Source organism: Tyto alba, unplaced genomic scaffold, assembly GCF_018691265.1.
Source record: "Tyto alba isolate M040663 unplaced genomic scaffold, T.alba_DEE_v4.0 Super-Scaffold_7, whole genome shotgun sequence".
Classification (NCBI taxonomy): Eukaryota; Metazoa; Chordata; class Aves; order Strigiformes; family Tytonidae; genus Tyto; species Tyto alba.
In genome coordinates this window covers 18,853,360-18,880,305 of record NW_024881328.1, presented here as the reverse complement: position 1 = coordinate 18,880,305, position 26,946 = coordinate 18,853,360, and the positions used below count along the sequence as shown (strand labels likewise).

The following is a 26,946-nucleotide window of genomic DNA, read 5'->3' as shown; positions in this document are numbered from 1 at the left end:
CCCACCCCCCCAAAAAAAAAAAAAAAAAAAAATCAATTTTTCTTTTCTTTTTCAGAGCAGAGGCCTCAGGCACTTCCACAAGAGAACTGAGGGAGCAGGAAGGGAGAATGGGACAATTAAATTCAGAGGAGAGTACAAGCTGCAGATGCACAACATGAACTGGAATCTGTCAGGAGCAAAATCACTACAAGCACTTTCAAACCATGAGGCAGCATACCACCCTGGCTCTCTCTTCTCTGCTGACCTGGACAAATTTTGAAAGGGGACAAGTCCAAAATGGTATGATGTGATCTTTCCTTACATCCGCCTGGCACTTACTCATTTACCACTGCATTGTCAGCACTTATGGCCATTTGGGCCAGAAGAGAAACATTAAGAAAACATCTAGGGGAAAAAGCTGAGTGGACAAGTGTCCCAAAAGATACCAGGTGGTTGGAAACACCTGTGCCAAGAGGCTGCTATGCATGAAAAATAACTGTGTGATGGGTCAGAACTTATCTACTTGCTCTTGCAGACAACACAGGAGAAAATAGGACCCTGAATAGCAACAGAGGCCTAAATATATATATTTATATATTAAATGCTTAGTAGGGATTAGATTATCACCTGTTAAAACTGTCTTGAGCCGCTTGATTTGGGTTATTCAGTCATCTCTCTCTAAAAAAATATCTGGTCCAAGATCCTCAGAGTTAAGCAGGTGCTCTAGCAGTACTGCAGCAAAGGTGGATTAGGAGCATTGGGGTTCTCGTACCTTCTGGACAGAAACATTGCATAGGTGAAACAGACTCCCTGGAGGAGCAGTCTGATGCTACACTGACACCCTAGCCAAGCCCAGATGTCACCTGTCTGTCCCTGAGGCTAGGGAGGTTCATCAAATACCCTCGCCCATCACTGCACCCCTAGCAGCTCAGCTTTCCTCAGGCAAAGGCTGAGGCCTCCAGCCCCACTGAGATTTGAGAGGTGAGATCTCTGTGCCTCTGTGGAAGGTACTTCTGGCATGTGGGAGAGGTTTTAGGCATACCCTGACACTGGCAGAGTTGATTTCTAACCTGTCCTCTGTCCTCCAGGGTAGAGACAAGTTTCCAGTCTCTGTATCACCAACGGGCTGCAGGGATCACACAGGGTCCTGGAGATAAACATGTGGTGCTTTTTTGTTCCCAAGGTTGTGTCAAAGGAGCTTTCCCTGAGGAGCTCTGAGGTGAGACACAAACGTGACCCAGACGTGATGACCCTTCAGCTCTCAGAGCTCGCAAGGTGCTGCACTGATCCAGGCCAGGCAGGCTCTTTCCCACCTCCAGCCATGCCAGTAAAGAGGTCCTTGCTACCCCACTGCTCACTTCTGGACCCCTCCAGCAACGTGCAAGGAGAGCAGCTTGGAGGAACATCCTCCCCATCATCCTGTCCAGGTAAGGCAAGCCAGTCTCACTGCCGCTGCTTGCACTACTGAGCTGAATACGATGGCTCATTTTGCCCAAAGCAAGTGAGAAAAAACCAAACTGATCTCTCAGCAGAGCTGCCTCTGGAACTTTTCTAACAAGTTAATACTTAAACAGAAAGTTATAGGCATTAATAAGCAGATCTTTATTATCTGGGAAGAGAACTCATCAGCTTCCAGTCTAACTAGAAACAAGCCATCACAATACCACACAGGCATCTCACAACACAGCCAAGGATTTCTACTTTCTCCCCAGTGATGAACTGATTTGTCTCAGATTTAGCCCACAGTCAGAACAAAATGACCAGGACTCTCTCCAAGTCCCTGCAATGGCCAGGAATAAAGCAAAACCTGTCTAGCAGACAAGCCAATAAGAGGATTGCCAACCAAGACACGTTGAACAGGGGAGAAATGATTCCTCCTCAATCTCAAATCCATCCATTAGTGCAACACTGAGCACATGAGCAAAGATCCCACCCAGCATCTAAGTTATGTTTATCCATAAAGCATTTGGCTGGTCTGTCTGTACTGTGGTTTCCAACCTCATGTTTCACAAGTGTCAGCTCCTCCTTTCCTCCCAGGAAGTCACATTTCTGATGGATTTGTTGCTTGAGGTGTTTTTAAGGAAGTAAAAACAAATGGCAAAATCTGTGAAGCATGACTGGCCTTCCTACCTCAGCACTGAAAGAGCTTCAGGGATTCTGGGCCACAGTAAACATAAGGACACTAGATTTAGGGATCCTAAAATCAGAAGGATCAGCTGGCCCATTCAACCCAAAGTAATGTAGAGATGTCTTCACCTGAGTTTTCACCTGGGGTAAGACAGCCAGTGTTTCCTACAGTTATTAAGCAATGAAGGTGGCAAGCAAGGAGGAAAGCAGATAGGACAGTTATTGTGAAAGGCACTGAGTGAAGAAAGCCCTTTAATGACCACCATGTGCTTTTTCTGCATAAGCCACAAAGCACATGCTCCTTCAGCCTCCCGGTTTCTTCCTTCATGGAGGAAAAAAAACAAATCCAGGTTTTTTTAGACCTGTGACTCCACCCAGCATTATCCTGTACACTTTTTCTAGCATGGACACAGGCTGCTGGTGGGTGGACCCACTCAGATGGCTCTATGGTGGGATTTCTGGTGTTCTTTCAGAGGTGCTAGGTGGATTTGGAGGATTTTCCAAGGCCACAGCAGCATATCAGAAGAGACAGGAGCAAGTCTGGGAGAGTCATAGAAGTACTCAACATTTGTTGATGCTCCACAGGCTGCTGCGTTACCTGTGATGAATGTGCCCGTGATCTCTTAAAATGAATTCATGACTATCCAGCACTCCCAACACAAGATAGGTCCTCAGGAAAGGATTTGAGACACTAGAGTAACCAGATGGGAAACCTATGTGTCTGCTAGGTGAGTTTCTGTCTCTGAGAAACAAATCAGATCGGAATCTTCAAATAGGAATGATGATTTGAAATCTAGCCCTTTCAAAGCAAGACTGAAAAATATGACAGTCTTACCACTGACTCTGCACAGGCTGGAGTCCCTTTCCCCCTGGACCCTCCTTTGCTTACCAGGTAACAGGCTGAAAAAAACCTGTCCAATTTTCTGTAACAAAGAAGCTGCCTGCAGAGCACTGTTCACCAAAGCCGCTGAGCAGATCTAATCGCTCACTGCTGGAAGGCATGGTCCTGCCCATTTCCCCATCCTCCTCCCAGCCCAGGCACCAGTTTGACTCACAAAGAACCTCAGTGAAGGCAGCGAACAGTTTTCCCAGGGTTAGGGAGCTGAGCTGACTCACTGAGGACTTGGATGATCACCAGAGGTCCCTTCCTACCCATATTACTCCATGAGCACTGCAGCAGGCACACCAGGGAACCACAAGGAACACAGGGCTGGAAATAAGGAAGGGAAAAGACCCGATTCCTATTGCTGGCAGTGAGCTCTACTCTCAGATGAGGTCAGCTGCCTTGTTGAACTGTCCTATGCATAGCTGCTGCACTTACACTGCTGACTGAAACGGGGAGCTCGCTTCCACATACCCCTGACCCAAAGGGCTGATGGCAAAAGCTCCTGAAGCAGACAGCGGTGAGCACAACAGCCCTGACAGCAGCACAGCTTGCAAGAAGCACATCCCAGTAGAAAGGGCTGCTCAGCTGGTGGAGCTGCCTCCTTTCTAGGAGCATTTTGCCAATATCATGGTTTTGCTAGGTTGTTAATACAGCTCCTTCAAAAATGCACTAGAAGAACTAAGCAAAGTGAGGTGGGCAGACAAATGAGCAGAAGAAAGAGAACAACCTTTTCTTTTTAACCTTCATTAGACCTTTGGCATGGCCTGTAACAGAACTGGGTCAATTTGCGAACAGAATTGCAGCATTTCAATTGATAAATTTCCTTTTAACATGAAGGTCATGCAAGACCAAGAAGTTAATCTTGCAATTTAGCATAGGCTACAGCCTCATGCAAACTTCACTTACCGTGCCATAATCTGAGGTGAAGAGCACATTTCCATCGGCACATGAACCAACAGTGCATGGCTGCAGCTGGTCTTGCTCCCGCAGCCATACCCTGGCACCCTGCAAAAACCAGAAGACCTCCCGTTAGAAAGAACTGGAACCTGCAAGATCTGCACATGGGGTGCAAACACCCAAGGAAAGCTGTGGGAAGTTGTGGTATTCAGAGGCTACTTCCAAGCCACAGCTGCTTTAAATTTTTAAGCAAGTCCTACTTACCTGTTCAGGGAATCTGGTTTTGACTGTTTTAACATAACATGAGAGGAAGAAAAAGCAGTTTTAATCAGCTTCATGTGGAAACCAACATAAGAAAACATCAATTTTTATAGGAAGAGTCACAGAAAGATACAAACATGCAGAATAGTGGGTTTCACTCTCTAAATATTTTCAAACTTAGACTAGACGGTCATTAAGAGTCATGTAATAATAATAATAGAAAATGTAAATAAAGCATGTTTACAGTGTTATACACCCACACATCATTGTAAGTCAAAACGCTTCCAGAAGTTATCAGCAACAGCTAAGTAGACTTCACAGAGCTTTGTTTTCCTCTCTTGTAAGAGTTTCCTTGGGTAAATGACATGACTTGAATGTTTCTCTGATGTGTATATACACTCTGATGTATACATGCTGGCCCTGATGCATATATAGTTTCTCACACACTACAAATTCTTAAATTGCTCAGTGTCTGTCAAGACAACCCTGAACACAAAGGCAGATTTCTGGTAACACATATGCAGGGATCTGCAGGGCAAGCAGATCTCATACTTCACCTACCAAATAAGTGCTGGGGAAATCAGTTTGCTGGATTGGCCTCTTCTGCCCTGTCCAAGGACCTGGTACAAGGGGAGAAGCAGGAGCACGAAGGCAACACAGGGAGAGCATGACCTACAATTATGCAGGATTAGGCATAACGTCACACTTCATTTCAGTTATTGCAAGCTAATCTGTTCCAGGTCTTCCCATAGAAATCATATAAACTCTGCTTAGATAAGTATTGAAAAAAAGCCAAAGTGCTGAACTGTTGAGCAATGTTAAGGCCATACTGCTTTTCATCGATTCATAGGCCTACTTTCTTCCTAAGTTATTGATTATGAAAGCCCTCCCTATCCTCTTAAACCCGTCAGCACCATTAGCACTTTGCTTATAGGCTTATTATGTTTGAAGAGATGCAACAGTATTCCTGTATTACATTATACAGAATGTGGAACACTAATTCTACTTGTCATGATTTATTTTAGTTCAGGTGGTGTTTTTTAAACTACTTTAGTCACTTTAAACACTTTAGTACCCTGAATTTTCCTTATTGCAGAAGATACATCTATTGGCTAACCTCCAGTCCTCAAAATAAAGGAACTTGTTTTAATGTCATTAAAAAAGGTATACATAGTTCTAGCTTTGCTGCTATGTTCTGCTCCAGAGTTTCCACAGCAGGCAGATTAATTTCCCTTCACCAGGTGAATGAAAAGCACCAGTGCATCTGATCAGTGCCTTAACCCAAGGATGGTGTGCGAAGACCACCCTCACGGCCAGTGAGCAACAGCAATAGAATGAAATGTTTTCTTATGTTGCAGATTTGAGTTTAAAGATCCCAGAGAGATGGTAAGCAATGCCTTGAATACTGATTTTGAGGAACTATACAGAGGCCTTCATGACATCCTCTTACATTTTCTGAAACTCTTGATGCTTGAGACAAGGTGTCCTGAGGCATCTGGGCTGTTGAGAAATCATTTATTTCCCAGATCACATTCTGACTATTCCACATAAATATATGAACAGCAACATGTGGTAGTAGAAGATCTTTATGCTATTTTCAACAAAGATTCCTGCTACCATCATGGTATCAAAAGCAGAGTCAGAAAACAGCAGCTGTGCCTGGAGTTCCCAACCAGCAAAATGAAGAAACATTTTTTTCTAATACAGTCATTGTAAACACTCCTTCCTAACAGTGCATTTCAATGCCCTCAGACACCAGTCACCCATGGCACACACAGAAGCACACATACTCACCCTCCAGCATTAGGAGTGTGCCATGCTCACAGAACCCTGCATGGTCCGTCCTTGCAGACAGGGAGGGTCTGGGTTACACACACTTTCCATTCCCTGAGCTCAAAAATTAGTTTAGAGATAGAGGTAGTTGATAATCTGACACACGGGCACAAACACCGTTAGTTATTAAGTACCATTTAGAGGGGAAAAGAGGGGAGATGGACAGTGACATCCCTCTGTTATCTTCAACACCTGGACAGAAGGGCCAGACTGAGCCAGACCCCCTTCCCAGCAGAAGTCCATGTGCAAAAGTAGTAACAAATACTCCCCAAAGGAGACCTAGTCCTTTTGTACAATATGGCACAATTTCCCATAGACTTCTGGCAGATCCTTCTGTGTGCTGCTAAGGAATAGAAGGCAACACGATGAAACTCCCAGGCACTGTGGCACTTCAGCTGCCCGGAACTACTTACTTCAGTTTACTTTGATGTTGTAGCTGTTTCTACAACAGCAATTGCCTCTACCCAGTAGAATAACTGCACCCATTTATGTTGTTTCCAAAAGGAACATCATGCTGAGACAGCCAGAATGGCAACCACAGAGCAAATAATTATTGTAACTTCTGCCCAGCATAGCCCCTGTTTCCTGAAAGGCTGAGTTTGTTTAAGAGCATCTCCTTCCATCAGCCCTTTTTTCTAAACATGAAATTCCCCAAGGAGCCTTGACTAAATACAGAAACAGATGGTGATACCAGAGAAACTGCCCTCACATCACTCCCTTCTCCCCCAATACCACACATTTCATTGATCAGTTGAAAGGATTAAATTGACCAGAAAATTCCCAAGAACATCCAGGCAGCAAGGCTGAACTTCCATGAGAGAAGCAAGGGCAGCAAAGCAGAGCACAGCCCAGCACTGCAGAGCAGTGACCTGCCAGCTCTGGGGGGTCCCAGCTCCCTCAGGCACCACAGACGATGGGAAAACCCTGCTCTCCTAGCACAAGAGTAAAAACCTTTCCATTTTCAAACTAGGATATAGGTGGTCTCACCCACATCCATAGACAGAACAGTTTAACAAAATGAAGCAACAAGCAATCCCTGATTTGAAGAGAACACCTTAACAGACAGGTAAGGAAGAGCAAAGTGATGATTTTGTGCCACACCTTTCCATCAAATAAAGCTGGTTGAACGTTGGTGATACAGTTAACTTGAGTCCCTTATATAATGAGAATAGAACATCCCCTCCCAATTCTTCTCTTAACTAGAAGTTTATTGGGGGGGGGGGAGGTGTTTAAGTGGAGCAACAACAGCAGGTACTGAAGGAAAGGATAAAGTATTAATGTACCAGAGTTCCTGTATCAAGGATAGGTCACTCAGATGTCAAACTCTCAGAGACCAGCATCCTCATTCCTATGGCCTTAGTGATGATCTGTCCATAGACTGGCTTTGCCACAAAGCACATAGCAAAGCACAAACCTGAAAACTGATCCCATAACATGGGGTTATAATTTAGAAAATAAAGTTTCTTGCATACCAAGAGCAATGTTTCATCAGTACTGCCTCACTCTCACACCATGCTGTCTTCCACTGTGGAGAGTCATTTTTCTCTCTTCACATAACACCTAGCACTTTGGGGTCCTAGACTCGGAAATAAATAACATTTCCTGGTATCCACAATAGCAAGAAATCAATTGAAGCCACAGATTTCTTTGGCCTTCTGTGCCTTTTTTAGGGTGACTGATACCAGGAGTTACCTCTTGCATTCACACGCTTGTATTTGCATCTCAGCAGACGCGGCGTGCTGTGTTAGCAGGGAAGGGATAAGGGAGATCTTGTACACTGCACCCCAGGGAAGGGGCACAGGGGCGGACAAGCAGTGCACAACCCTGACTGCAGAAGCACAGCACCCAGGTGTTAAAGCAGAGTGTGTAGCTACCAGCAGGTGCATCCTCCTCCTCAGCTATCCAGCTACTGAAGGCGAAGAGTGTGCCAGAGGCCAAGATGCAGATCTCTGTACCTGCAGGTGCCTTTGCCTCTCCACAACCTCCCGGCCCAGCAGGAGACACACAGGGACCGATACAGGCAAGCCACTGCTCTGCAACTGTACCACACTTCAGAAACAAGTCATTATATCCTATTTTCCTCTTGCTTGTGTAGTATGGACTACCTTTGAATCTTCATGTTTCCCCAGGACCTCCTCTTTTCTGGAAATAACTTCTTCCCAAGTGCAAGGGAGAACAAGAGGCCCCAGCTGTACAGGATTTGAGAAGACAGTTCACAGTGCTGCCTCTCTCTTACAATACTCACATGCCCCATTCCTCATTGTGCACAAACCTGCCAAGAGTAACATACTTGGCAGGGCTACAACCATGATGGGTACATCAATTTTCCAGAGAGGAAAAGTGATTTTGGTTGGAAGACACCTTCCAGTGTATGAAACATGCACACCATTCTCCACTCTGTTCCCATTATGGGAGGGTTTTGTGACGTTTTCTTTGTGAATGAACATAGTTCTCAGGCTCCAGATCAACCTGCAAATGCAATACTACAAGAAACTCTCGCAGTGCCTTGCTTTTGGGTAACTAACCCTGATCACTGCTGCAGCCATTCGGCAAAGTGCAGGGATATCTCAAAAATGGACCCCTCTGCACTGCGAGTCCAAATCAGAAACTGCTGTTGGTGCGGTAAGTTTTTCAGCTGTAAGTATTGTGTATATACATACCTTTGTCCTCCTAGCACACTGAGGCTGTTCAGTGGGTATTAGGCATCCAAGCCTTGTGTTTTTCCTGGCGATGGATCCATATGTTCCTAGTCTTGGAAGCAGCATTGTGCTAAGCCAGCTCTCTTCCCAGCCTCAATGGGCTTTGTGGTTGTAAACCACGCAGCAGAGATTAGGCTAGAAAGGCCCTTGCAATCCAGACAAAGCCAGGATCAGGTTTCAATAAATGCACTTTTCAACAGATTGATCTAGATGATCATGAATAAGTGATAGGGCAGATGTAAAGAGACTTAGCTAATGGATACCAGATTGGTGGGGAGGGGGAGTCCCTGACACCCTAGACCTTTATGGGAAGGAATGTAACCTTACTGTTTTTCTGATGTCAGTCTGAAATGAAGTCATACAGCCAGTCCCTGGGTTATATCTGATCAGCAAAACCTGGACCAGCTGCTGGAAGGGAGGGGGCAGCCCAGGAGACCACAGGTAGGGAGCAAGACAGAAGCAAGAACAGCTGAGCTGGCAGCAACCAACACGGAGCAGCTGGGAAGATGAACGATATCTGCAACAGCAACAGCAGGGATAACAGAAACAAAAGTCTACTTCTTGCAAGGCACAAAGATGACACACTGCAAAGCAAGAAGAGAATGGATTTCACCTGGGAAGGACCCATGGTTCCCTCACAGTAGCCCACTGAGCCTAAGAAGCCAGCACAGCTCATGGAGAGGAGCACAGTGCTGCAGCAGTGGGTCCTGGGGCTCCAGAGCTGAAGCTCAGGCTCAGCCCATGACTCAGACTAGTTCTACCAATTAGCAGCCCCATTCATTACTAATTAAGGAGCAAAGTCCTCAGTCTGCCAGCAGCTCTGCAAAATAGCAGTATCAGGAAAAGGTTTGTGCATTTTAAATCATCTAATCTAAGAGCAGTTTGTCACTTCTGGTCACTGATGTATGTGCACTGCTTCCTACCCCTCTTTTGCCTCCCCCTCCCATCTGTTCTGTTCCTTTCTCCACCCCCAGTTGAGCTGCTGCACATCTCCCAACTTCAGATATTCCCTCAGGAAATGCCTGGTCCTTGAAGGTAATTTTTGCTCTTCTCAAAGGAGCAGCTACCCACTACAGCAACCACACCAGTTCCTCGCCATGAGAGCAGAGGGAGTGAACCCCCAGCAGTTTTCCCATGCTTCAAGGCTGCCCTTTGGCATGAGCACAAGGTGCACTGAGAGGAGGCAAGCATGCATCCTTCCACACTTCACTGCAAGGTCTCTCCAAGGCTCATTTTAAAATAAGCTTCCCCCTGCAATTCCACCATGGGCAGTGGAGTCACTGCCCTCCTCAGGTGAAGCAACAGTCCTACGGAGTTTGCAACGACCTGGGAAAGTCTCACCAGCCCCAAAAATGCATACTAAAGGTCAGTTCGTAAAACCCAGCACCACTTCCATGCCTTCTCTATGAGCTCTTCTCCACGTAAAACTTGAATTAACACAAGTCATTCCCTAGGGCACATTACTCACAGGGATATCTGCAGATGTGTATTCCCTGTCTCTCAACCTCCCTGACACATCACGGCAATGCTGGCATTCCCACATCTCTGTAGCCCTGAAAGGTAGGAGGCAACACAGCATGAGCAGAAGCCCAGCCTGGCCCTAGCAAAATTTTTTCTGACCAGCTAGTGGCTCCAAACTGAGCAAGTGAAGTGCTGAGCTGAGCTGAGCTATCCTATCCTATCCTATCCGTGCCCTCAATTTGGGTATCACTTTGGGTCTCCACTCCCTCTTGACACCAAATATATAGTAAGGCAGCTTCTGCACAGCTCCCCTCCTTCTCTCAAATTTGGCCAATGCCTTCAAGGCAGAGGCTGGGCTGATGGATGGCTGAGTGACATTCAGGGCCCACAGAGGAGAGCTCGGGGTCTCCAGAAGCCATGAGGATACAGCAGCTGATCACAGAGACACCCGCTCCAGCATCCTGCCTCCAAGCATCCGCTGTGCAGTGCATTTTGTAAAAATCTCAGATGACAGCCCTGAAACAGTATTTCTTCTGCAATGTTTATTATGCATAACTTGGGATTGTATCCAATACCTTTTTGCATCTTGTCATATCCTTGACTTCAATAATTCCTTGCCATGTGGAGTTCTACCGTCTACTCATATTATATGGAAACGTACACTTTTTAATCAATCAGTCTCATCACTGTGAATCAGAAAATCCCTTTTTCCCACAGTCAGAGGTGCAAGAACAGAAGAATCCAATCCACCTTCTCTGCCTCATCCATTATTTTCTGCTCTTTTGTCATATCTCCCCCTATTTGTCATTTCACTAATATTCTCAGGGTTTTTAAACTCTTCACATGAGACATTTCCCTGGTGTTTGATAGTCCTCAGTGTCCTTCCCTCAAACACTGCACAAAAAGCAAGTGGAATGCCTCTGAGCTGGGATGCACTGGTGGCCAACCGGAAGTAATAGTGAAAGTGAAGAAAAAGGGGGAAACAGCCCATGCAAGTAAGAAGTCAGGGGACAGTAAAGACAGTGGAGTCCACGTTTCACTATTTTCTCTCAAAAATCACTGGGGACAAAGACATGTGCTAGTAGCAGCATCCAACTACTAGATGGGGATGGCAGCATTGTGAATAAGAACAGAGACTTGCAAAAGTTTTTAATAAACATCCCTGGAAAGCACCCATCTTGCGTCACACTGAGATGCTGAAGTGCTTTCCCATATATTAGTAATAAGGACAGAAAACATTTTAAAAATCAACAGGTCCAATAGGTCACAGAGATCTGTCCAGTAAAGTTTCTCACCAGCTCATATTCATTTTTGATAAGCCTGGAAATGCTAAGGAAGTTCCAAGAGACTGGAAGGGTCAGAGCCTAAATGGAGGTGATAGCAGGATTATCCCAAGTACCCACGGATTGCTTAGTCTGACCACCCCAGGGAAAACACAGTTTTTTGCCTTCAGCTTTTCCATCTTAAAAGATACACTAGCTTTAATCATCGTCCAGTGACAGACAACATGTGGAAAGAAGTCTACTCAAAAAGACTTCTTCATTCTTTGCATTCAAGCATAAGAGAAAATTATGACAGTAAGAGATTGTCATGGCATTGATCATAAAGAACACAGTATTCTGATAAAAGTCATCCCTTGAGGAGCAAACAGCAGCAAAGGATCTCAAAACAGTTGTTATGAGTGGGGAAAACCACGAATAGTTGAGGGAGTTTCTAACAAAACTCTGCAGAGACAGGGTCAGTACTATTTTGTATTCTCATCAAAGACCTAAAATCAAAAGTAGTGATGACAGTCCTAAGAGATGCCAACGTCTAGTAGATCAATAAGTACCCACAAGGATGAGATCATCAGAGCAGCATGGATTCCACAGCCCGCTTGTTTGAACAAAACGGTATTAAAATATAGCCAAACTGAAAGGTCAGCTTCAGGGGAGGAGGAATGCAAGGAGCACTTCAAACAGAGGAATGTCTTCTGGAAAGCCACAGACCCAAAGAGGACTGCAAAATGCTGAACAGAAACTCCCAGGACATTTGGTTACAACAAAAGCTGATGCATGTCTTGGATGTATAAACAGGAGTAAGGAAGTTTATTACTTACTTATGCTTTGAGGTGTGAGAAAGAAGCCTTCCAGAGAAAAATCAAAAAAACTCAGTCATTTTTGCTATTCAGAAAGATCCTTTGTAATGCAAACGCTCTTGTGAAAATGTTAATGTCATTATGTAGATTTGCCAGAGCTAGGGCTGCGCTATCTAGCCCAGACACTGATAGCAGGGGGACCACAGCAGCATGTGGCCCAGCATGGGCTGCAAACCTCACCTCGGTCCCTGCATGCTCAACTAACTAAATCCCGCTGCGAGGACGTTGCTGCCAGCAGTACTGAGATCACAGCCCTGCTACCTGCCGTCTCACCTTTGTCAGCAACCCAGAGGAAACCTGGTGCCGGCAAGTGATTTCTTGCAGACAGAGAAGTTATCTGGGACGAAACAACTCTCATGAAGCAGGAGAAAAGTAGGACCCAAAAATGAATGGAGCTGCCAGACACTTGAGTAATGAAGCAGGATTTATTTTAAAACAGGGTTGTGTAACCACTTGAGAAACTGCAAAAAGCGGGGGATCCTCCAGAAATAAGAAGCCTTTCCAGAAACTGTGATTCAGCCAAATCTTAACCATTGGCTCAAGATGCAGGTAGCAGGAATAAACAGGGCTAATACACAGCCCCGGTCCTAACCCCAATTTCCACCTTCTTATCAAATATGCTGGTCACTGTATCTGCAAGAGGCCCTGTCCCTGATTTGGTTGCTATGATAATTACTGCATTTATAATGGAAAGACCCAAGAGTCGCCCCAATGCTGCGCCAAGTGTATGGCAGACAGGCCCTCCGTAGGTGTCTTTCCTGGGACTCAGCTCTACAGCACCGCTGAACTGTGTGCAATCTTGGATGGAAATGAGGAGACAGAACTGCAGAGCTCAGGGTAACTGGAGGATAACCAGGAAACCCAGACTCACAGAAGTTTCAGTCTTAATGATCACATTTAAATAGCTCGCACATTCTCCTTAAAGCAAAATGGGAAATAAGAAATTGCGACACATTTGTGATTATTATGCTAAAAAAAAAAAAAAAAAAAAAAGTGAGGCAGGAAGTGAAACCAGAGCAGTCCGAGGTGGTTTTGGAGGCAGTGATGGAGCAGCTGCAGGAGACCCGGCCTCCCTTCATGTGAGGGCTCCATCCAGCGCCCACACCAGTCCACCCTAGTCCCACTGACAGGATCTGACGAGGCCACAGCTCACGCAGCCTGGCTCCAGATGAATGCCCTAAGGAAGAAGCTAACAGGACTCCCTATCTTCCGACAGACGTTTCTTCACGTCACCTTTGGCACAAGAGCTTTCTTCCCTGCAATTGCTGCTCCAGAACAGAACAGCCAGGCCCTTTTGCCCTACATCTGCCTCTTTACTGCTCTGAATGGTTTGGGAAGATGCAGCTGGGATGGAGGATTCTGCATGTAGGGACATCCATGCTACACTAGCCCCATGGATATCTTCAAGGACAGTGGTACTTCTCTTTAGCTGAACTATGCAGACTAATTAAACATAGAGGGGTTGCTCTATTTGGTATTGACTTGGAGAGCATTACATGCACAGCATGGATGTAATAGTCAGCGTTTCTCTGTCTCTTCCCAATCTCTCCGGATCCTCTTTTCTAAGAGGTTACAATATTCTTGGCAAACTAAGATGAGGTCACCAGGGAGAAATCAGCAAAGCACATGTTCCTCAGGGGAGGAGAGAGGCTTGGTGGGAATACACCTTCACGAGCAGCATCACTGCTGAAGAAAACGACACTCTATCTACGATTTCTTTCCAAAACGGCATTTCTTTCCAATTTTCCTAAGCCAATGGTTGTTAACACATGGGCACTCAACTCACTGTTATCTGAAAAGACAGCACATCACTCATGGTCAGCATCATTCAAGTTAGCTGAACCATTTCCCTCATCTCAGACAAGAGTCTCTGAAAGTATTCTCCAGGACATCCGGCCACACTCCTCTCTCACCGGAACTCCACCTTCTCCCAACTGCAGGGAGCACGGGGAGGGCAAACCAAGCAGTTGAGAAACCTAATCCGGCATGCCATGTACAAGCTCTCCCCACCCAGCACAAGCTGGGCTCCCTGGGGACACTGATCTCTGAATGACACAGCCAGGCATCTTCAACCAAGAGCTCAAAGCTAGTGAGAATCGCAGGTGCAACCAAAAATCAGACCAGCTCTGTACCTGCTGCACCCATAAATAAGGCAGGCTCCACACTGCAAATATGCATTCACAGCCAGGTCCCTTCAGTTCTTCTCCCTACCCATGTACTCTCTCTGCAAATGTTTACACACATGAGTTTACACCAGGAGTAAGGAGCCATCAGACACCTGGAGGACAGCACGTACAATTGAGTACCATATGGCCAGCAAAGGGCCACACTCTTCAGACTAGCTGATGGTTTTGTGGAGTGGCCAGACACTTTCCAGCTGCACCAAGCACACCTGCACAGCAGCCAGGGCAAAGCTGCCAGAGCAGAAGAGACCCGGCAGAGCCGCTTGTTCCCCACCTCAGTTTGGGGCCAAGAAAGAAGCTCAGGTGGATGCGTCAGGTAGCCCTTGTACTCCTCCATGGACTTGACTCTGAGGGTCCCCCAGTCTTCATGCTTCCCTAGGGGAGGTGGCTTCTTCCCCCACCTCCATGGCAGATTTCCCAGGCTACAAACAAGAGAAGGGCTGTAGCCAGGGGAGGATGGGGGACAGTGCGTGAAGACCAGGTCAGCTGTAGAGAGGACAGCTCAGACCACCACAACGGTGCAGGACACGAGCACAGGATCCCCCCTGCCTTTCTCTCCCCATGTCAGAAAGCTTAAGAACTCTGGGGGATTTATTCTACAACACAAATGAAAAGCTTTGCATTTCACCAAAAGAGCAACGGGGAAAACTGTTTAACACTTAAAATGCCAGTATTTCTAGGCCAGTGGCACACGAGCAGGAGAACAGCATCTGTGACTCCACTGGATGCTGCTGCTCAGTGCAGGCTGACCACGGGGCTGGCTGGTCACTCCAACTGGAGAGCAGAGAAGGGTGGGATGGGAGAAGTGCCTCCTTTAACCCTGGCCGCGACATTCCTGTTCCTCGGGGAGAATTGGAGAGCGAGTCACATCCTCTGTGTCACCCCACATCCTGCCCACTCTCCAGACACGCAGGGAAACTATCATCCGTCACCACACCGCAGCCCCGGCCTCCAGGGCCCCTCCTCCCTGTCTGGGCACAGGACTTGCTGCAGCAGCCAAGAAGGGAGACAGCAGCACACACACCATCTCCGCTCCTCTGCTCATACCCGGCTGGAGTAAAGGTATCATCCGTCACACCCCTGAGCCATGCTGCACACCAGACCTCAGATGGCAGAGGCACACAGCTTTGTGCTGTACCACTGGCAGAGGATGAAGGCTTCCTAATCTGGCCCGCTTGGGATGCTGCAGGGAAAGAGCGGCAGCAGCACGCACCTCGCCAGCTCGCTGTCCCCGGGGTCAGCAGTCAGAAGAGGGCACGGCACATGGGAAGCCCTTCAGCACTGTCAAGCTGGCACAACCGGCCAAAACTATTCCCCCCTTGGCAGAGCCAGGATGATAGGTGGGTTGAACCCACCACTAAGCCACTTATCTGTGATAAACTTCAAAGAATAGGAACTCCTTTGGCCTCTGGCATGCCGAGAGAGGAACCAGGGAAGCTGAGAAGACCTACGGCATCCCCACCTAACCCCAGACACTGACCACATCGCTGAGTGTGGTATCTAAATGCTGCAAGCACAGCATAGGAGCCTGCTAAGGCAAGACCAACAACACGCTGGGGTTTAAGCTATTCATTGTAAGGGAAGACATGCATCCCCTGGGACAAGCTTGGCTTCTGCTGCAGCAGAAAGAGCAACTCCCTTCTGCTCAGGCGTTGCCCTCCCACTAAGAACCCCCCATGGAGAAGGAGGAAGAGTGGCCAGGGTGCAGCGGATGCCAAACATTCCCGCTCCAGGGAAGCCACGTTCCCTCTCTCCCACCCCCACTGCCTTTCCTGCAAAGCAAAGCTTGATGCTTTCCCACGCACGCTCACCCTGGCTCTCCAGCCTTTGCTACCTTGCTTCACCATGGTTTAAGCCTGTGATTTACAAGAGATGTAAGACTCCTAGAGGGTCTCTGGCTTCAGGACTACCCCTCAGCCCTTCCTTAGAAATCCCTGTTTCTCAAGATAATGGCAGAATCACGCCTGGACAAGTGGAGCTGGACAAAGCAGGCAGTTGCTACTTGCTGAGACACGAACCCCCGGGCATCCCCTCTCCAGCCTCCCATTCCCGTCAGGCGCTTCAGGCTCCTCGGTGGCTACTCCTGTTGCAAGAGGCCAGAAGGTTCCTCGTGACAGAGGGGTGGGCATAAAGGCTCTGGTGAAATGGCCCTTTGGGAAACCCTGGCCTCCATCTGATTAGATACAGGCCGCCCAGGCTTCCAGGAGCAGCAGGTTAATCAGTTAATGGCTGAAAGGATCCTGGGCGATGTGCTGCGCATGCCGCGGGGCAGCCCCAGCCGCACAGCCCCTGGGGCAGCCACTCCTTCCTCGCCAGGGCCAGATCTGGGAAAACATCTGTTCTGATAAAGAAAGTGCTTTTCTGGGGAGAGGCAGGCCCGAGCCCATCAGCTGCTCCAGCCCACCGACAGCGTGCTGCTCCCAGGGGGGGGGCTGCCAGTTCCCCTGTCTCACCCAGACCAGGGCATGGGCGAGACACTGGGTTTAATGGCCTGGAAACCAATCGGGGGGAGATGTCTGATGCTTCTGGACCCAAACAGGAGGCTTTTGGAGCTCAGCTGCAGGCATCAGGGTGGCCTGGTCACCCAGTGCAAGGGCCGTGGGCACCCGCCGTCGCCAGTGGGGCCAGCAAGGGCTGCCCCAGCCTTGCACCCATCTGCCCCTCACAACCCAAGGCAGCATCACGCTGGGCTGGAAACCTGTGTGTGCTCAGGCAAGGAAAGAGGCAGAGAGAATTTCAGGGGGGCCTGGGGTGTACACGGCACCGGGCCACGTGCATTAAGGCTGCACATCACTTTCCCCGCCGCCCCGGGGCTGCAAAACGCCCCACGCGGTTGTAGAAAACCCCCGTGGAAAGGGCACTGCGGGCAGGCGTGGGCCCTGAGCCCTCGCCTAACAGGTCTGAGCTTGGCTCCGGAGGATCCCGCTCCGCCCGGCAGCGTGAAGGTGACTGGGCAGAGGCCCCGGGCAAGCGGGGGGCTGAGGCGGGCGCTCCCCCCGGCCCGCTCCGCGGCTCCTCACCGGCTCCGCGCTGGCCCGGTGCCGCGAACGGCGAGCCAGGCTGAGACATGCACACACAGGCAGGAGCAGGCTCCGGACCCTTAAGTCGCTCCAGGGGATTAAAGCAGTATGCGAGCCGTTTCTGGGCAGCCATGACTATCATGCGACAAATCCTCTCCTCCCGCAAGCAGCCCTCCGCCTGAGCTGCCGGGACCGCGCATCACTCGGGCTCCGGCTCCCGTAACCCGTTCAGCTCCTCGCAGGGGCTGCCCGGTGCCGCGCTGGGCCTTGCCGAACGCTCGGGGACAAAACCCGCCGCATCTCAGCGCTCAAGAAAAAAAGTGCAACCGGGACCGCCCGGGCGAGGGGGGCCGCGGGGGCGCAGGCAGCGCAGCATCCCGCGGCTCCGGCAACGCAGCCGGGCCGGGGCCGCGCCGAGCCGAGCCTGGGCCACCGCACCCCGCGGCGCTGGTCCCACCCTGGGACCTGACCCGCTGCCCCCCCCCCCCGCCTCCCCCAGCCCCCGGGCAGGGGCGCGCAGCCCCCCCGCCGCCCACCTGGCAGAGAGAAGCGTCCATCGGCGGTGTCGCCGCGCACGGAGCGCTGCCGGCCGGCTCTCAGCTCCGCATCGCCGCGGCCGGGCAGGCACGACGAGTCGCCGGCCCCGCTCCGCGCCGGCTCCGCCTCTCCCCCGGCACCGGGGAGCGGCCGGGCCGCCCCGCCCCGCCTCGCTCCGCCCCGCTCCGCCCCTCCCCGGGCCGCCCCGCCTCGCCCCGCCCCGCCCCGCCCCGCCTCGCCCCGCCCCGGGCCGCCCCGCCCCGCCCCGCCCCGCCCCGCCCCGCCCCGCCTCGCCCCGCCCCGCCCCGCCTCGCCCCGCCCCGCCCCGCCCCGCCCCGCCCCGCCCCGCCTCGCCCCGCCCCGCCCCGCCCCGCCCCGCCCCGCCCCGCCCCGGGCCGCGGGGACCGCGGCCGCTGCGGCTGCGGCCGTGTCGGGGCTGGCCGGCCCGGCGGGTGCTTGAGCATCGGGGAGCCGGTCACGCTGGCTGGGGAGGACCCAGCATCTCGGGAGGGGGGATGCTGGAAAGGGTTTTGGGGGGGGGCGCCCGAGCGGGCGGTGCCGCCCACCGACAGGCAGCGGGGACCACCTCGGCACGACCATAGCGGCTTTGGAAGGACAGCCGATGTCACTGGAATAGCGGCCGCTTTGGGTCTGGGGTCCTTTCAGCAGGTCACCATAGCACGATCGTAAGGAGAGAGACCGTTAACAGGAATCCCGATAGAGCTTTGGAATTATGTCTCTGAGGTGTGAACAGCTGGCATAGCGCAAGAAGCTGGGTGAAGTTTGTCAGAAAAGTGCGGCTGGGTCATAGTCCACGAGTGCCTACACTGTGAGGGTGTTTCCTGCAGTAAGAACTTACTTCTTTATTCTGAAAGAAATGAGATCTAACACGGGTGGGATGACATGACACACAAGTTTTTGGGTTTTGTTATTTTTTTTCAAGAATGTGGTTTTTTAGCTACTGAAAACACAGAGGTGGTTCTGAGGTAGACAGCGGTATCTTGTCCAACGTCTGCCACAAAAGAGAGTCACACTTAAGTCCCTGTCTGACCTGTAGTGACCACCCTCACCAGCCTCTTCCAACTTCAAAATCTGGAGCTTTTGGTAGGGTTTCCTAATATGTGAGTCGCTGTCAGTGTGTCCTTCCATTTTGATATGAAGTCACTGAGAGCTACCCTAGGCTTGACTATCTATCTATCCTCTTCTCTACTTGTGCTGGATTACCTTAATCTAAGTTTTCTGTCTTCTGAAAACATCATGCACAATGGCACCAGAAGCCTAACTACAGTCCTTATCTCACATCTATTACTTCTATCTGCAAAGCCAATTACCCTGTTAGTGAGGGAGATCAGATCAACTCAACAGTGATGTGTCCTTGACAATCCTCTTTGCAGCCACGTGTCTGTCATCAGGCTGTCCCTGCCACAGCCAGGCTTCTCCCTGTAGGAGGACTGTTCCTCCTCTGCTGTTGATGGTTCTGCAGACCATTTTGGCTGGCCAGCTTCTCCCTTCTGTGTGTTCACCAGGGGGCCGTGGAGCTCCTCACAGCCATGGAAAAGCTGAGGAGCACACCTCTCCTTTACCTCTTCTGTCTGCCTGCCAAGGATGTCCACCAGCAGGCATTTCTAGCACCAGATGTCCTTTCCCAGACTTCTCCAGTGGAAAAACTTTGGCCATGGTTCCTGTCATCCAGGGCTGGACTGCCCAACAAGGCATGACCCTCACAGGTGTACGTCAAGGGAGATCTGACAATGAAGTGGCAAACTAACAGAGAACCTATTTTCAACAAACACACGAAGCAACCCAAGTACACCTATCATAAACTCGGCCTCACCCTTGTTTCCCAGGCCAAGGTCCTCTTGAGCTCCCTTTCCCTTTCCTGTTCATCAGCTCCCAGACACACACCGTGGAAAAAATTTCCACACACACTGTGGAAAAAATTTCTAAGTCCATAACTGCTGCAGTTTTCATCATGGTGACAGTGGTGCAGCACATGTATTGCTGGGCTGTAGGGGAACAGTCATCATTCCAGCCTGACAGACCTCCCTGCAGCTCTGAGCCAGGGCGCTAACAGGGCTTGGAAAGCCCAGGGTGAGGTAAGGAACCAATCTTTCAAAATACAAGGTTTTTAAGATTAAACTACTGTTGAGTGACATCTTCTAACAGGGAAGGAGAAGGTGGCTTGACCCAGTCATTAGAACAAAGTAGCTTTCCAAACTATCCAGGCAGTAAATGCTGGTTCCCCCAAGTGCAGCAGCAGTGACTGATGCTGTAAGCCCTGTGTTCCATCAGCCTGGTAGGAAAGGTGGCAAGAATCTTTATAAGAAATTTATGCCTGATATTTCCTCCTTTCTGTTACAGGATTAAATCATTAGTCCTACATTCATACAGCCCAGCTGGAACCGGGGATGTCTGAACTGTCTCCTAAATCTATTTAGGTGCTGCTTGCCAGGAAGGGGTGGCTACCACCATCTGCTTCTTCGCAGAGCTTTGATAAGCAAGCGAGTGCTGACTCGCCATCTCTGGCCGCCCGGACGCTGCCACCATCACGTCTGGCACCTCATTTCTGCACCCCAGCAGCTGCGGGGTGCCACATCAGTGACATGATGAGCACAAAGCAGTCAGCGAGGGCTGGCATGGACCCCTCCGCCAAGGACAAGCCTGGGACCCCTCTGCAGCCCCCCAGCACCCCTCCCCACCTCGAGGCTGCCTCCTGCCCTGAGCCTGGATCAGCGGCGCTGCCCACATGTTCAACAGCAATGCCGGCAACGCGGCGAGCTCCCAGCCCTCCCGCTAGCCCAGCTGCAGATGGCACAGAAACCAGGGTGCCACTGCTGTTCTCCTCTGATTGTCGGCAGAGAGCTGGGATCTGGCAGAGGTGAGCGAGGGCAGGTGGGTGGCAGGGGGTCTGGGTGATGAGCTATTCCTGCATCTGCGAGAGGAGCAGCCCTCCCATGCTGCAGGCAGCAGAGCCCCGCACCCAACTGTGGCGGCAGCAAACAGTGAGTCAGCTTCCTGCTGGGCTTTCCACACCGAGGGAAGGTCGGTGGAGGACTGGCAGGAACAAGCCAAGGCAGGAATTCCTCCTGGACACCAGACAATATCCTAATTTCCTCCTCTGCCACGGGCCTGGCACACGGCTGGGAGGCGGGCAGACCAGCGTGCCCCTGCTGCGGGCGGTGAGCATCTGCCAGGCTTGCTCTGCCATCGCCCACGAAGGAACGAGTTGTGACACTTCGGCCACGGGTGCCACCTCCCCAGTGACTTATCAGAGCAGGGCCCATAGGGTGGGGAACTGATCTCCCCTGCTGTCATCCCTGGGATGATCACACTCGGGAGACCCCACAGCAGAGGTGGGATGCCTTGGGTCCAGCCAGGGGTACGGGGAGGCATGGATGCAGGAGGAGGGCACCCGTGCTCTGTCGTGCATCGCCACCACCACAGCCCCCACCACAAGACCCTGCTGCTTTGCCAGAGCCACCAAATCCCCCCTTGCACAAAGCACAGGACAGCCAGAAGAGCGTTCTCCAAAGGGAGAGAACTGCTGAGAAACAGCAGCCAAATATCCAGCGTGTGCCCTGGCAGGAGTGGCCTGACCCTGGCAGAGCACTGGACACCAAGAGGCACTGGCCCAACGCAGACCCTGCGTGTGCAAGGGGAAGGGAGCACACAGCAGGACACTCACTGACCTCACAGCTCTGGCTCCCTCCCCGTTCCAGTTTCACAATTGCTTGAAATCAGCTTAAAAATTGATTCTTGAAAAGGGCAGTTCCTCCCTCCTCCCGTTCCCAGCCTGCGGGGAGCCCGGCCACAGCTCAGACCTGGGCAGGGTCTAGCCGGGACAGGTCCGGCTCAGACTGCCTGAACACAGCACAAAGCTGTGGACTCTCCTCCTGCCCTACTGCTTGCAAGCCAGACCCATCCCCTGCGAGGTGAAGGTGGTGGCCATCAAAGCCAGGCCAAAGCTCTCCCTGCCTGGGGCTGCTCTGGGACTCTGCGGCAGCAATTAGCCCAGGCTCCTTGGGAACAGGATCAAGTTTGTACCAGATGTGTCCCTGCTCCAGAGGAATGTGATTAAGGCTGCCTGGAGAGGCTTTCACAGGGTCACACCAAGCACTGTGGCACCTGCTCCCCCAGAGAGCAGCAGTGTGAGGGGGGATCCCTCTTTGCAAGGGAGGACAGTGTTGGGTGGGGGGTGTTTATCTGTCATGGGCATCTTGCTGGCTCCCGTCTCACTTCATCCACCACCAGTAGTGAGCCCATCTCACTGCAACGCAGACCACTGCCTTTGTACACTACAGAGCCCAGGACAAGGATGGCTGCAGCCCTGCTTAGTCTGAGTGCAGGGGGAAAAGCCTTTTATCCCATCCAGGCACAGGAATGGCCTCCAGGGCTGCCCTCTCTCTGTAGGTCAGAAAAACAGGATGTCTTCATTTTCAGCCTGAGCACAAGAGCAGAGAGATGGAGCAGATGGGCCCAAAGGGTGGGTACTGGGAACATCCACCCCACTGTCACTGCAGCCACCCCTTGGTTTCTGAAGCATCCTCCCGAGCTGTGTCACGAGCTGGCGCTTTCTACCAGCCTCATCTGCACTTGGTCGTGCTGGACAGACCAAACCCATAATCAGGTATCCCCAGGTTTCTCTGCAGATCGGGGTCCTGGTCTTGTTCCACCAGCCCAACCCTTCCCACCCTTCCCCGCCGCATCCCAGGCCACCTATCCAGCTCCCGGCAGCGACAAGCCGAGGTTCCCTGCCACTGCTCCCTTCGTGCTGCCGCAGGTTTGCTTGGGGCCACAACTTCTCCACATGAGGCTTTTACACCTTGGTCAGGAGAAATGAAGTCCTCGCAGTGAGATCGCTGAATAAGAAGAGACCTGAGCTGCACAAGGCTATAATTACAGTAGGAACATGTGGGGATGAGGCCAGCCAAGCACATCCACCTAATTTCCTCTCCTATTAAGCCTGCCCTGCTTTTGTTTGACCCAGACCAAGCCTTGCTATTAATGGCATGATGGTGTAGAGGTTACAGATGGCTACGTTACAAACAGCCTTGTGGATTCTGCTCAACTGAGTGTATAAGCAGGGCTTTGCTCACAGATACCATTACTGCAGGTTTCATGCTGTAGAAAGTGTGTCAGCCAGCTGTCGTGCAGGCAGTTCCCAGACTGGGCTGTTTTACCAGTCACGGGTAGCTCTCTGTCTTTGTCTCCAGCTGCATGATAAACCCAGGCAAACAAGTGAGGAGGTTAAATGGTGTCATATCACTACCCCTGGCCGTGGCCAAGGTCTGCTGACAGGAGCTGGGAGCTGGAGCTCAGTGCATTTCCTCTTCCCGATCTCGCCTGTGCAGCTTCAGCCTGCAAAATCCTTTCTATGCTAAAGGAAAAGCCCTTCTTGCTGTGCACCTGCAGCCAAACCGATGCCAATCCCTGCCCTGTTTTGGTGTAGATGTCCCTTATAAGTCCCCAGGAGGCAACCCGCAATGCTGAGCTACTGGGTTAGCAAGCCCAAGGAGCAGGCGAGGCCGTGCTAACACCTCCTGGCTGCCAGAGCACCCTGTTTCAAGGTCCGTTTCAGGGCTGAAAAGCGAGCGCAGCCCCAGTTCACAGCACCAGGAGCCAGCCTCAGCATCTGGCCATCTGTCCTTGCTGAGGATGAAAGTCTGTTACAGCAGGAACCAGCGGCTCCCCAGCCTCTCCCACCCCCCGGTGACGTTGCCGTACACTGTGTGGTGGAGGGGGGACATCCTCCAGGGACACTGGGCTGATAGATGAATGCAATCATCCAGCTGGGCTCCTGCAGCAGAGACCACAAGGTCCCCCCTCTCTGCAGAAGTCACAAGAGGAGGATTACTCTTCCATCCTGCTCAGCATCAAGGTCACATCTGGCAGCCCGTGGCCCAGGAGGTCACAGAGCCACGTGGCAGGAGCGATGGGGGATGCTGTGCAGCACGAGTGTTGGTGTAAGACCCCAGTTCCAGATACTCTGTCCCTGTCAGAGGTTTCTGACAGAGGATTTGCTCCCATTTCCCTTTCTCATTCCCTCGGGAGACCATTTACTTCTCCCGAGTCCCTTTGCAGAGCAGCCCCAGCACAGGCACCTCAGCAAGCTGGAGGGGCTGAAGAGCCCAGCAAGGACGATAGACTGGGAGGGGCAGGAGAGGGGCACAAGGCAGCAGGCAGGCAGCGAACAGTCCAAGGCTAAGGAGGCTCTCTCTTGCCAAGGCCAGACAAGCCTCTGGGACAAATTCAGGGCCATGCACAGGAGTACTCATTTGTATCGAAGAAACGTGCTAGCCAAGCCCGTGCCCAGGATTCAGACACCCCGGCGAGAGAAATGTTGTTTGCTAAGACCTGTGCGAGGGAGAGGGGCTGGAGGGAGCTGCATCTCTGCCCTGTATCTTCATGGCAATGCCTGTGGAGCTGGCAACTGGCTCCAGGAAAGGCTTGCTCTGGTGCGAGGGACACGTCCAGACCTGCCGTTCCCATGGGGAGGAAGGTTTGTGTCCGTGCCCAAGGAGGGCACGTTTGTCCCCTGGCAGGCAGCAGGGCCCAGCTCAGCTCTATCTCCGCTTCCCAGTGCCTCTCCCGGGGCTGGTGAGTCCCTTCTTTTGAGTGATGCAGAGGGGGGGTGGATGGAGGGCAGGAGGGGGCAGAGACCCTGGGGCTGGCACCATGGCAGGGATGTGCAGGGTCACCGGTGCTCGGCAGTACTCGCTGGCAGCCCTCAGCTTCTGCAAGAGTGAGCCGGAGCCCGGCAGCTGTGAGCCGGGGCGGCTCTTTAGATGGTCTCTGGGGCTTCACATGCAAGCGTCTTCCCTCTCAGCATCAGCTCTGCTCTTCCCAAATGTGCAACTCAGGTTTAAACAAACCCAGTTGCAGACACTTGTTGGGGAAGGTGAATGCAAGAGAAGCCTCTCTCACCCCTGCCAGCCTGCAGTGCGAGGAACGTGCCGTGCTGCCGCCTCCTGATGTTTTTACCGGCCCTCTCCCCACCACCCAGGTGCCCGGCTTTCAAATGCTTCCTCACAGGGCAGAGGAAAAAACATTTTAGAATTTATTTTAATGAAATCTGAGTGCTTGAAAAGCAAACACCAAAGCCTAGACAAGGACTTCCAGATATACAAGGGAAAGGGGAAACTTTGCCAGTGGCACTAGTTCCCAGTTTTGTCGTGGGGATGGTCTTAGCCAGCAATTTCCTTAACTTCCCAGTCATACAGCTGTGTGAATGGTGCCAGTGGTATCTCACAACAGAGATGTGTCAGACTCTCCTGTCTGTGGAGAATAAAAATAGCTGGAGAAGATAGCTTGAGTGTACTTGAACCCGGGTAGCAGAAACAGAAACCCAAATAGTTTGCCTAAACACGCAATGGTTTAAAATAATACAGTTGATAGTTTTGGGAACAGACCTCCTATTTTTAGTTCTCCAGAGAGGCAAGGGTGGCTGCTTACTTTTGTAAAGATAAACCTTTTCTCAAACAGCAATGAGGTGGGAGAAACTACTGGTGAGCATGCATTCCTGGTCTGGCATGACCAAGTCCCCTTCCAGGGAGCAGGAGGACACTTGCCCCATCCCAGATCATCCCCCGGGCAGCCGGGGGGCTGCAGGCACCCAGGGTATTCTCCCCGCACCCGCAGCAGCATCTTCTGGTGCTGCAGGCAGCCTCTCCGCTGCTCTCCCCACACTGCACTGGTATTTTGTGGTTCAGCATGCTCCTGTTGTGGCAGCACCTAGCAGCCTCTCCCTCCTCTGGTCCCACAGAAGTGGGGGTACCCCTGTGCCTCACCCCTTGCATCTCCCTCACTCCTCCTGTCCCAGCCCACCCCTGTTTCCCTCCTCCCCACCCACCCGCTGTCTCCTCTCCAGCAGAGCAACTGGGACCGACTCATCCGAGCTGGCCAGATGTCCTATCCTACGAAGCAGCACACCAGCCTTTGGTAGCACTGTCTGCTGGCTGAGCCCACGTGCGCGACCCAAACCAGAGCCCCCGCAGCAATCCTGCCTGCACCAGCCTCTGCGTCCCATCCTGGTGCTGTGCGTTTTCCAAGGCCCAGGACCGTGTGGGTGAGCTGCAATCCTGGCTGCCTCCTCTCCATCACTGTGGCCACCCACGGAAGCCCTCTACTCCGCCCTCGAAGGGGAAATCAGCGCCTTCGTGAAGCACGTGCAGCAGTGCCGGCAGGGCTTCGACCTGCGCAGCCTGTACCACGCGCTGGTGCTGGTGCTGCCGCACAGCCCCTCGGGGCAGGTGGAGAGCTGGCAGCACCTACAGAGGCTTGCCCAGTGCCAGCCCGGCTCGGCCAGCCCCGATGTGGCCAGCTACGTCGGCTGGCTGGCCTCCTACCTGCAGCACCTGAGCACGCTGAAGGAGAGGTTCGATGCCAGGGTGGTGGTCCCACTCTGCGAGAACTTGTACATGCATGAGGAGCCAGCCGCCCACCCCACCCGGCGGTCCCCCCCAGCATCCATCCCACGGCTGGCCAAACAGCTCTTTGCCCACCGGCGTAACTGGGGGCTGCTGCTGCAGGGGGGGCCCCTCCGCGAGCGGGTTTTCAGCCCTCGGAGCCTGCGTGACCTGCGTGGCTTCTCTGGCGTGGGGCCCTTTGTGAAGGTCTTGCGGCTGGTCCCTGATGTCTTCCACCAGAGCTTGGCCACGGCGAAGCTCGCCCGGCAGTGGGTCCGTCTCCACCGCAGCAGGTACAGCTGCTCCCGGCCACCATCACCGTCACTGTCACCGCCACAGCAGCCACCGGTGCGGGGCAGAGCAGGGCTGGCTCCCAGCACTGTGCAGCCCCCACCGCGTGGCAGGGTCCCCCAGCAGCCCAGCTCTCCCCCGGGCTTGCCCGACCTCTTGGTCCCTCTGCAGTCCTCGGGCGCAAGCGGCAGTGCCGGGGTGCTGCAAACCCAGCTGCGGGAGAGCCGAGC

General features: G+C 52.0%; 1 protein-coding gene across 1 annotated transcript in view; it reads right to left on the bottom strand.

Moving 5' to 3' along the window:
* Positions 1-18,145, bottom strand: part of LOC104361196 (unconventional myosin-X) — a 93,865-nt gene extending 75,720 nt beyond the window's left edge. The window contains exons 1-2 of the mRNA XM_042784198.1: positions 18,020-18,145; positions 3,899-3,997 (exon numbers count right to left, since the gene is read on the bottom strand). Of these exons, the coding sequence (XP_042640132.1) occupies positions 3,899-3,997; positions 18,020-18,040 (120 nt within the window). The 5' untranslated portion in view covers positions 18,041-18,145. The remainder of the gene's footprint in view (positions 1-3,898; positions 3,998-18,019) is intronic.
* Positions 18,146-26,946: the final 8,801 nt, after the last annotated feature.